The sequence below is a fragment of the Bombyx mori genome, chromosome 10 (genome assembly GCF_030269925.1).
Source record: "Bombyx mori chromosome 10, ASM3026992v2".
In the NCBI taxonomy this organism is placed as follows: Eukaryota; Metazoa; Arthropoda; class Insecta; order Lepidoptera; family Bombycidae; genus Bombyx; species Bombyx mori.
Genome location: NC_085116.1, coordinates 1,909,547 through 1,920,776, shown reverse-complemented (window position 1 = coordinate 1,920,776; position 11,230 = coordinate 1,909,547). Strand labels below are relative to the sequence as shown.

Below are 11,230 nucleotides of genomic sequence, written 5' to 3'. Positions count from 1 at the left end.
TTTCGACACAGTATACCTAAGCGGCTGACCGCAAGTTATAATGCTGCGGCCTCGCTCATACACACTACGTAGTCTTTAGGCACTGGTAGCGGGCAGCCGCACGGTTGCCATGCGCATTGTGCGTTTAGTATCCGGCTGCCCGCCGTTGAGTCAACTTGTGTGTATAGAGTCACAAATGGATTTCGATACAGAAAAATTTATTACTGAAGTCCAAAGCCGACCACCAATTTGGAACACGAAATGCTTAGAGCATTCTGATAGAGTCGCAAAACAAAAAGCATGGGAGGAATTGGCGACAGTTTATGGTGCCGGCTTATCAACGGAGAAAAGGAAACAGCTTGGTAAGAACGTGAATTACTGACTTGTAAACGATCGCCTTGTTGGACTAGTGGTTAGTGAACCTAACGGCTGTTCGTATCAGGAGGTCCCGGTTCGAAAGCCGGTTGGTAAAATGTTGTTGGTATTCGGAGACTGGGTATACTTGTTACCGAGAAAGTGAACCCTTCCCTTTTGGTACTGATCCACCACCGTGAACTTGGAAGCAGGTGATTGTCTTGTTGATCCAGTTCAAATTGAACAGCGAAGTAGAGGTTGCGGGGTTCGCTCACGCACTGTAGCGTATCGCAGAGGACACCGACCGAGATGGACAACGTATAGTCCTTTTTTGCCAATGGCTGCGTGTACCAGACTTTCTTGGAGTGGCCGCGTGTTTGGTTGTAGTGTTGACCGTAACCCTTTCTTGTATCTCCCCTGGTTCTGTCTTGGATAGCACTCGCATACTCTGCAGAAGAGTCGCTTAAGTTGACTCCCTTAAACAACGCTTTCCTAAGGTTATGAATGAGATGTTAAGAGGTACAATGTTGTTTCCTGAAATGTTTTTCGACAAAAGCAACAGTAACTAAAATTAGCTTTTTTGGAAAAATCATTTGTAATTTGAATTCGCTTTATTCTCGGTCAGTTCTTGTAGACATGTTTTAATTAGTTATAATATAATCATATACATTATATTAAGTAATATAAAATACGAAGTAAATAAAATAAGTTGTTTTTTCCTCAGTTTTGAATCTTCAGAAAAAGTGGAGAAATATACGGGATTCTTTCGTGAAGGCCCACAAAGCTAAAAGAACGAAACGAGGTTCGGCCGCAAAAAAGAAAGTACCGTACATATTCTATGAAAAACTATTGTTCTTAAAGGATGCGTTATTTGTTAACAACACGAACTTGATATTTAGTTCTGAAATAAATAGTGAGAAAGCTACGCACCATGCTGACGCACCGCAGAGTACTTCACGGGCGCAGGAGAGAAGTTGTGGAAAGAAAAGCGATGACCTTGTTGGTGCAGAGTTCGTCGACTTAAACAGAAATTTAGAGAACAAGAATGTTGAAAATGACGACGACCGTCTCTTTTTCTTGTCTCTGGTGAAAGAATTTAAAAAAATACCGGACCATATGCAAATTCAAACGAAACTAGATCTTTTAAAGGTCATAAGGGACGCTCAGTTTTCTGACTGCCTAAACACATCGTGGGAATATACAAGCCCTAATAACTACTTTGGATATCAAATCGAAAACAGTTCGAGAAGAAATCCTTACACTATACCTATGCACTCGACAGATGATATCTTAGACAGTCCGGTACATGTCCAATCACCTTTATCGACCGACAGCCAAAACTCTCAGGACAGTGAACAAGATTCTTGAACACTTATTTAGATAGACTTTATTAATTCCATTTTGTTCTATTGCAAAAAATATGTACCTTACCTTTATAAATAAGTATTAAATGTTGTCTTTGCTATTTTGTTTTTATATTCACACGGCTCACCTTAACTTAAGCGGTCCACACCATGCAATCCTAAAAACAGAATGATGCTACCTTCTGTTACTGTATATTCATAGTACTAGATAGGTGTTTTTTGGACACAAAATGTTCTTCACGGTCGATGTGTCTGGCGGTTATCACTTTAAGCATTAGGAAATCGCGTCAAGCTTCATTTGAAACATTGTCAAAGTGATTTATGATTGATCTACCAGTATTCTTGATCTAACTGCTTAGTTCGAGAGAATTATGTTTGCAATTGTGTCGAACCGGAATGCGAGGATACATAGTAGAGGAATGTAACGAATATGCCAATCATTATCTCTGTTCGAAAGAGAAACAAGTCGGCATGCGTAGTAGGAGTACCGACGTAATGAACTTACAAATAAATATTTGAGATAATATCCTCCGGAGGCAATATGGATTTTGAAGGGCAAATTGCAATTATTTTCAGATAACGTGACGTAATAGATAGGTAAAGATGACGTCAGCAATGTCATCGGTAAGGTGGTTGGTTTTACGCAATTTTGTCAGGTCATTTTTTATTTTTTTCATTAGCTCAGACAGCCGGAAGGTCCTGACCAACTTGAGAATAAGTGGTCATCAGAGCCCATACATATCCTTTCGCGCTGAGATTGAATTTAGAATATCTTACAATTTCCTTAAAACAACAAAATATGCAAAACTTACAAAATAAACGGAGGCTAATTCATCATAGTTTTTAATCATACTAAATGTTAGCTTCTTTTTTTTCCATACCTAAACTCACTGGGCTCTAACCGGGAGTGTTGCTAACACTGGCCCTAGCAAGAGCAGTGCTTCGCAGAATCTATGGGTTGTGTCTATGGGTTATTTCACTCGTGGAGCCCTTCATCGCATGTTAGCTTAAGTAGCTAGCTGTCCTATGCAGCGAAGCATGGTACGGCTTCTGCCGAATGTGTCGGTGTTTGCTACGCGGCCGTTCTCGAATACTGGTTCTACTTATCATTTAATATCATATGGGGCGTGCGCTATTTTACAGTAAAAAGTCATCAGCGTAACATGCGTCCACTAATACGTACATATGTATATATATCCGTCTTAGATATATACTTAGTCTGGCTATAAATACTGTTACAAAGAAAAACAAAAAAAAAAACTATGGCAAATAACATTTATTACTTTTACAGTGTGTTAGTTTAACATATAAATATAAAACAATTTTAAGTATAAAAAGCTTATTCGATGTGGTCTCCATTGGCTGCAATACAGTCCTTTAAACGTTGAGGCCAGTTATCTATAGAAGCACGCACTCTTTCCATGGGAATATTTTTCACTGCCAGTCGTACGGATTGTTTTAGGGACTCCAAATTATCATGGCGTTTAGAGCAAGCCGTACTCTCTAAAACTGACCATAAATCATAATCCAGCGGATTAAGATCGGGATTAGACGACGGCCAGTCTTCAGCTCTGATGAAGTCCGAAACGTTCGTTTCCAACCATGACTGCGTAGACCGAGCTTTATGACCTGGCGCCGAGTTTTGCTGGAAGGACCATTCTTGATTATTGAACACAGTGTTGTTAAGGAGCTTCACTACCTTCTCAAGAATGGTATCTTGATACACTTGTGCCGATGTTTTGATACCTTTTTCACAAAAGTATGACCCAATCACTCTTTTATAGCTTACCCCACCAAACCATCACTGAAGTCGGATAGTGCCCACGTTGCACTCTGTGGACTAATTGGGAAGCTTCCTTAGAGCTTTGAGCATAAATACGGTCATTTTGTTTGTTAAAATGTTGCTCAAATGTAAAAAAAATCTCATCCGTAAACAAAAAATTTCTATGACCTCCCTTTGCGTACCGCTTCAGTAGTTGTTTCGATTTTACCACCCTATTCTCTTTTAAATTATCAGTTAAGAAATGACCAGTACGTCTCTTATAGGCTGCAAGTCCTAAGTCATCTTTTAAAATACGCGACATGGTTCTAGGTGCTATCTTCATCTCCCGAGATAAAATCTTTTGCTTTCGGACAATATTTCTTCGAATTCTTTCCCTTACTGCTTTGACCACCTTTTTCGTACGAACACTACATGGACGGCCAGATCTTTTTCTGTCACAAACAGAAGAGGTCTCATTGCACATATTAATAGCCCGGTACATAAACATTTTACTAATACCAAGCGTATGGAGAGTTTTAAAAATTGCATTTGGCTCCATACCTACTTTGTGTAATGCAATCACAGCGATTCGGTTCTCTTTATCACCCCACTCTATTTTAATATTGCAAAATAGTGTACAATGTATTGGCGCCAAAATGAGAAAACCCAATGAGCAATTATATAAAAAAGACAGATTCCAAATTCAAATGTGATATTTTGTTTATTTTTAATTGTAACATTATTTATGGCCAGACTAAGTATACATAAATAAGTTTGCAGGGTTACATGGCTTTGTCAGCTGATAAGTTTGTTAACTAACTAATGTTTTTATGCGAATGAAATTTTATATTTCTAATTTTATTTGTTGGCTAATCTAAGCCTGCTTATCTATAAACGGAATAAATTGACGCTTTAAAAGTTTTGTAAACGTATATTTGGAGCAATTGAGTTTATTTGGGAAAAAAATATTTGATGCGTACCAAAACAAAAATACGATTGAATGCAGTGAATGAAATTCAGAACTTTAGCAGTTTCTAAGTCAAGAAATAAATCGTAATCCATTGTTTTTATGTATGGAGTTGAAGTAATCGCCGTGAAACACTCATCGTAACGAGAAAATGGCGCGAAAATCATACGAACAGTCACTTTTATTTTCCACCGCTTTAGTCATCGTTGACGTCTTACGCCTATGGATTCGTAAGGCTCCTCGATTATGAAGCGCGCGTGTCGCTTAGCAGCTGCTAGGCAAAGGCTAGGAGCATAACAGATTAATCCGTCAGTACATCGTGGACCGTCGCAGGCGGAGCACTCGTCGCCGGTCGTCACAGTTTACGACTACGAACTCGCAAAAGTTACGAACGAACCATGAGGACGACTTATATAACAAAAATAGTGTTTCGTATTTAAATTAATTCTGTGCTGTGTTTCTATTAACGATGGCTTTATATGTGTGTGTGTTACTGTGCGTGTGCGCCTTCGTTTCGGGGTTCAACGTGGACATACCCTCGAGGGTGGTTTATAGGGGAAATGAAAATTCTATGTTTGGATTTACCGTTCAGGCTCACATTGACGGAGATCAGAAAATGTAAGTGTATTTTCATACAATTCTTAGCTTATACATTTTTTTTTTTTTACAAATTTGTAAAATCGGAATTTCATTAAATTTCTGAATATAAAGAATGTATTATATATACGTTAATATGTTCTTACGCGTATCTTGAGTTCATCTTAAATATCGCGATGATGTCAGACGGCGTTAATACTAGTTGGCAACCGATGAACTGGCGGACAACGTAAACAACGATGTATTTAAAAGTAACTGACTAATATTTGTAATTTATCAGCAGTTGTAATTGTATCTACTAATGAATGGAATCTTCGTTATTCGGTAGGCTAACTGTGGTCGTCGTGTTATTGAGATTTCTTTGTCCACTGAGTTTCTTTCCAGATCTTCTGAGTGGGTCGCGTTTCTGATCCGGTGTTCGATTCTGTGAAGCACTCTGTGAGGCTCTTGCTAAGGCCAGTGTTAGCAAGACCTTCTGGTTTGACCCCCAAGAGCTCACCTACACGCTAGGGTAACGTAAAGGCTATCAGCATAGGTAGAATAAAAAAAAAAGATTTCAACCTCAAGATTCAAAGTAAAAGCCAATTTCAGTAGCCTCGATCACTTAACATGTGTGCGTCTGAGCTGAAGCAAGTTTTGTTAAATTTAGCGACCTAAAATATAAACCTACTTATTCTTCTTTTTTGTCTCCACCTTATCCCACTAGGCGGGGTCGGCACAGCGATTTTTTTTATTCCATTCTCCTCTATCAGCCGTCATCTCAACACTCACTCGTCTTCCTCTTATATCGTTATTCTCACATTCCATCTATGTCTTCTTCGGTCGACCTAAATGTAAAATATAAAACTAATTAAAAGACACAATTTTGTGTACTAACAGGAAACAAAAATATAGATTTTCGATGCACATGTGCCTTAGGAGTAAAGCGTCAATCATTAAGTAGCTTTAACTCTAGCGACTCTACTTTATCTCGAAATGTAGAGAGAGTCTACCAAATTGAATGTGCTTAGCCATTCTTGATTCTTGATTTTGTTAGTTGATATTATGACAGAAATTTACGTCCCCGGTATTCATTTACGTTTAACAGATTTTTTTTTTTTTTTTTTATTCTTTAAATGATAAAAAAAAACTTTATAATTCGTGTTCCCAAGGCTACTAAAAAATATCCACTACGTTTTAAGTCATACTATATTCCTGTATGATGTACTATTTTCAAATACATTGAAAATGAAGCTATTATTCATATATAAATTTACATTCTCAAAAATGCGGCACTTTACCATTTTAACAAGTCAAAATATAAGCGATCGTTTTAAGCCTTTTGAACATTTTTGACAATTAATGGGATCAGCACGACCATGGGCATTCGTGAACATATTTCTCGTTACAATTTTTTTTTTCTGGAAAACTGGAAACCGGATCGTGCCAGTTATCGAACTTGCGACCTCTCGCACAACAAATACCCTTAAACCCTTAATACCAAATATCTTTAATATTGCGAAGCTCACGATTTCACTAAATATGTAGACTACAAAATATTGCAAGGCAGCTTATTCATGATCAGAATTGATTCATATAATATGAATTGCATCCACGTAATTGTGTAAGTCACGTGTCAAATATGTAATGTATGAGTAATGTTTCTTTGCATGGAAGGCTTATTATTTCGGAATTCTTGTAATATAAAAACTCAGCGCTTTCAGGGAATAAGTACACATGGCGTCCCGTCCATTTTAGCGGGAAATCACGTTTATGAATAAGGAACTTTTCACGTCTTCTAAATATTTAAGAAATCATTTTTTTTTAAATGAAAATTACACATTATCATTGGTATTTTTATAATCACAAATTATTCAATGCAAAGAAATACTTTGAAGCTACTTACTATTTGTACAACTGTCGTGTGGAGTGAAAAATGACAGTCTCATATTCTTAACTCTATGTGATCAGTTTCACTTTGTTAGTGAATTAATGTGACAGTAAAGTTCTGTTGATCATTATAAATTCACACACTCACACTAGCCCGTGTTCTATAATATGATCTCGTTTAGAAATTTTACCAAACAAGATCATGGAAGAGAAAGCTATTTTATATTTAATGAACGAACAAAATTATTGGATTGTTTTTTATCAATAATCATTTAGTGTTAGAGTAATGATCGGATTATATAATTGACCAGGTCCGCACGACCCTCGATTCCACCGTCTGCGGTGCTCTCAAAGTAGCCAAAGACAGGATGAGATGTCACAACATCGTGAGAATGAAAATAATAGATTGAATTGGTCACGTCTCTCAGACATGAGGAGCACGATTAAAGGAGGAGAGTTAGATTAATGTACTGCACTGGCGTATAGCTCAGCGGTTCTTCTGTTTAAGGGCTGTTTTTCAGCGAATATATGTGGTTGTTAGTGCTTATCTAAAGTTTTAGATACAGAAAGTATCTTAGAAGGAGATCAGGTGCTTTTTCTAGATCAATCCTGCATATCTGCGATTTTTCAGCCACTATCTTCTTTTCTACGATACACTCCTGTCTCCTTGTTACATTCTCATCAACCGAGACATATCTATGCTGCTAAGCATAGGCCTCACTTGAAACTGGCTGTAATGGCAGTTCAGATTAATTCCATGTATTGTTCTGCTGACGTTCTAAAGACAAGGAGATTCTTAATTCTTTATTAAATGACAAACAAGACTAAAACACGCCAATTCTACTGAACATACACAAGCATTTATAAAGTCGTAAGAAATCTCATATCGGTGAATAAGTGAACTTAACTAACCTTGATTAATATTCGTAAATATTTTATTTTCTTGAAACGAGAAGGTTGGCTCGGCTGCGTCGATGACATCACCCAGATGAACAAGCGCGATTTTTAGCATTCGCCGTTTCCTTCGAATTGTATGTTTAGTCTGTATGTTTGAACACTGTAACACAGTGATGAATTTGCATAGTGTACAATTTCTGTTCTCTGCAACTCTAAGCAGTCTGGATAAGAATTTAGATTGTATATTATGCTGATAATTGCCTTTAGCTTGGTTCTCGAATTTGATTTGTATTTAAAAAGGATATAAGGAGCCGTGAGTTGACATTTACATTTAATAAAACTATGAAGATCTTAAAATACGATTAAAAATATTTAATGCAAAATTCTGGTTCTATCTGTTTCGAAAAACATGTATAAGACTTGATATTGTGGGTTGGTTATTCGTTATTGGTTATGACGCTTTCATTCTGGAAGTTTCGATGCGTCGAATGCCCGCGAGTAGCGTTCAATGATGAATTTAAGGTGATAATGGAGACGAATTCGCCTTCACGTATGTTTGTGGATTTTGAGTTGGCTCGATTACAATATCATGGAGTTATTTATAGTTAAATGAAATTTGTGAAATGAGCTGTCTTTCTACATCGATCTCTGTCACTGGCGTCATGAAGTCCTGAAAAGTTTGTTTTGTTTTGTTCATCGATATTCTCTGGAACCGCTGCGTTCATCGACAGTGCGTTTCCAAAGATCTTTTTTGCCACGTACCATCCAGCTTTGGAATGAACTCCCCTCCACGGTGTTTTCCGAGCGCTATGACATTTCCTTCTTCAAACGAGGCTTGCGGAGAGTACTTTATGGTAGGCAGCGGATTGGCTCTGCCCCTGGCATTGCTGACGTGCATGAGCGACGGTGACTACTTACCATCAGGTGGGCCGTATTCTCGTCTGCCTACAATGGCAATAAAAAAAAAGTAGCTCTAGTTCTTATACTTGATGGATACAAGTTTTGATTGTCTTGAGTCTTGAAGCCAACAGGGTCTTACACTGATACTTTTGAAACATATAAATTAGGACAGAGATACACAGCTGTTATAGTTATACGATTTTAATGATTCATTATTAAGACATTTATTTGGACACGCTTTGACGTTTAATTACTAAAAGGAAGACGAAAAATAATAATTTCAAGGGCCACTTCTTCGTTTTCCCCTCGACACAATACTACATTATGGGGAGTCGGTGCAGCTTGTTCTCTAATCATGCTGCATTGAGATCCGGCATGAGTTTTCCGACCGGCCTGCGTGACTGACGTCAACCCTCCTTTAGTTGTATCTTCAGTAGTGTATCCATTGCAAGGTACTGTAGGGAGGGTATTTTTCTGTTTCTTCTTCGGTTCTATGATTATTATTTTTATAAAAACAATGACACTAAAATGTAAGTTCTCAAATACCAAAAAGATAATATTATCACCTTTTTTTTTCTTTATTCTGGATCATTCAGGACTAAATTAAAGTGGCACTCTATTTTAAAATTATAGAGTAACATTCAGAGAGCTTAAGCATCAAGACTCGTCTGAAGAAACTCTTTTAGGTGTTATCTCAGCTTTCAATTCCTGATGATCTGTCTTTTTTAAATTTTTTAAACGAATTTCAGTTTTGGACGCTTAACATCGACTTAAAGGTGTATTGTATTGTAAAATGAATAATATGAAAATAAGCACATACTTACCATGACCGACAAAGTTCCCAAAGGTCAATTGCCACCAAAACACTATTATTTAAGTAAGATACAAACAAACATAGTTGTCACTCTAAATAGTTTTATCAATTCAAATTGACTTTGAACTTTTTATTATCTTTAACACTTCGAGGGATGGGGCACAAAAATTAGTAACCGGAAACGGTTCAGCGTCATATGTTCAACACATGCGTTTTGTGCACCCCGCTGCGCCCTTTTTAGCTTATTTCCGGTCATTAGGGATCAGTTTTGCGATATTTTATGCGTTTTTTTTTGCGATAACTTTCTTTTGTCTTATTTAGGTTCTTATGAATTTTTTTCTTAAGCGACGACTGAATGACCTTTGTAACATTGTATATAATAATTTATATTTTATATACATATGTATATGTTTAATCTATGTAAAGAAAATTAAATCGGAGCTTGCTTCACTTGCGGCTGGCTCGACCGAACCGATTTGTTTTTGTTCTATTCGTAATTATCAGGACGAGGTTTGTATGAAAGCTCTTTTTTGGTTAATGGAATTTTTTCGAGCATTTCGCGATAGTTACATGATCTACTTTCACTATTATAATAGAATATAAGATACGCAATCAACAGGTCGATCAGCCTTCGTCACAATGTTTCAGATCTGTCTTTAACACAATACCAATTAAAACAGAATGACTTTAATTGAATTTTTTCTTCTTTTTTTTGTTGTCATTATAATAATACTATTTCCGACGTTTCGAACACTGCAGTTTTCGTGGTCACGAAAGACTGTCGTCATAATGAAAAGCTGTTTTATTTATATCCACGACTTGCGAAATCTGAAAAAAAATGCTAGACATATTTTATATTTTAATTTTAATACTATTAATACCATAATATTTAATACTATTAATGGTTATTATTTAAAAATATTTGTACGTGCACATAATATATAGCTGGGTAGAATATTCCTATCGATTTTCGTAATAATGTCCGCTGTATAAAAGAAGCGTTTCAAATTATTTAATTGGAGCATTATTTTTATGAATAAAACGCCCTTATAAATCCGTCGAGCAGCTTTACTGACTTGCTTAAACATTTCAACTAAAAAGAGGGTTTATTTTTAAATCTAAAAATACTCACGGAACCCTCTCCTGGGTCTAGTTTATTTTATTTTATTCATGTTTGAGTTGGCGGGCGTGATGCCAGTTCATTTATATCGTGCTCTCTTAGGACATGATCACATTTGTAAATCCTAGGATTTCGTTAATAATCGCAATTAACTATGGCTTAAAGTTGAAAATGTTCTAGATTGTATCCCTGTAAGCTTATTTATTGAAATGAACATACATATATGGCATTTTTTGTTTGTTTGGTCTATGGAGCGCTTGTCGGGTTCAATTTAAACTTTCACAATTGTCGTTTAAAATACATATTTTAATTATTTAATGATGGAACTTATCTATGCTGCTATCAGTAGAGCAGTTGTTTGTAAAACTGATTTTGAGGCAAATACCATTGACGCGTAGACTAGACTCGAAGTGGGTATAAAGATTGATTTTTCTTTGATAAGTGAAGCTATATCATTTACTAGCACTCATTTTAGAATAAGGCAATAATATCTTTCATTAGAGTAGTTCATTAAGAGCGTTTGATGAAACACTTTTGTTGTGACTTGGCCTTATGATTTACACAAATCTTTTTTTATTCGTCAGTCAGTGCTCCGACCCGACAAGTG

The 11,230-nt window shown here is 36.5% G+C and overlaps 2 protein-coding genes across 5 annotated transcripts in view; both read left to right on the top strand.

The window, feature by feature from the left end:
- LOC101738540 (uncharacterized) lies at positions 1 to 1,798 on the top strand. Its single transcript, XM_004930289.5, has 2 exons — positions 1 to 341; positions 1,058 to 1,798. Exons 1-2 carry the CDS (start codon positions 110 to 112, stop codon positions 1,699 to 1,701), a joined length of 876 nt encoding a protein of 291 aa, XP_004930346.3. The 5' UTR covers positions 1 to 109; the 3' UTR covers positions 1,702 to 1,798.
- Positions 1,799 to 4,655: 2,857 nt separating this feature from the next.
- The window catches only part of LOC101746917 (integrin alpha-PS2), a 130,355-nt gene continuing 123,780 nt past the window's right edge, over positions 4,656 to 11,230 (top strand). For 2 of the 4 annotated variants that reach the window (XM_038013485.2, XM_038013483.2), the window contains exon 1: positions 4,656 to 5,044. In XM_038013485.2, the coding sequence (XP_037869413.1) occupies positions 4,896 to 5,044 (149 nt within the window). In that variant the 5' untranslated portion in view covers positions 4,656 to 4,895. The remainder of the gene's footprint in view (positions 5,045 to 11,230) is intronic. The other 2 variants (XM_038013484.2, XM_038013482.2) reach the window with 1 other exon arrangement.

What these genes read in the sequence shown, in the direction of transcription:
- LOC101738540 (XM_004930289.5), top strand. Translation starts at nt 110, where the DNA reads ATGCGCATTGTGCGTTTAGTATCCGGCTGCCCGCCGTTGAGTCAACTT. An exon ending in GGAGAAAAGGAAACAGCTTG is followed by an intron (nt 342 to 1,057) that starts GTAAGAACGTGA and finishes TTTTTTCCTCAG; the next exon opens with TTTTGAATCTTCAGAAAAAG.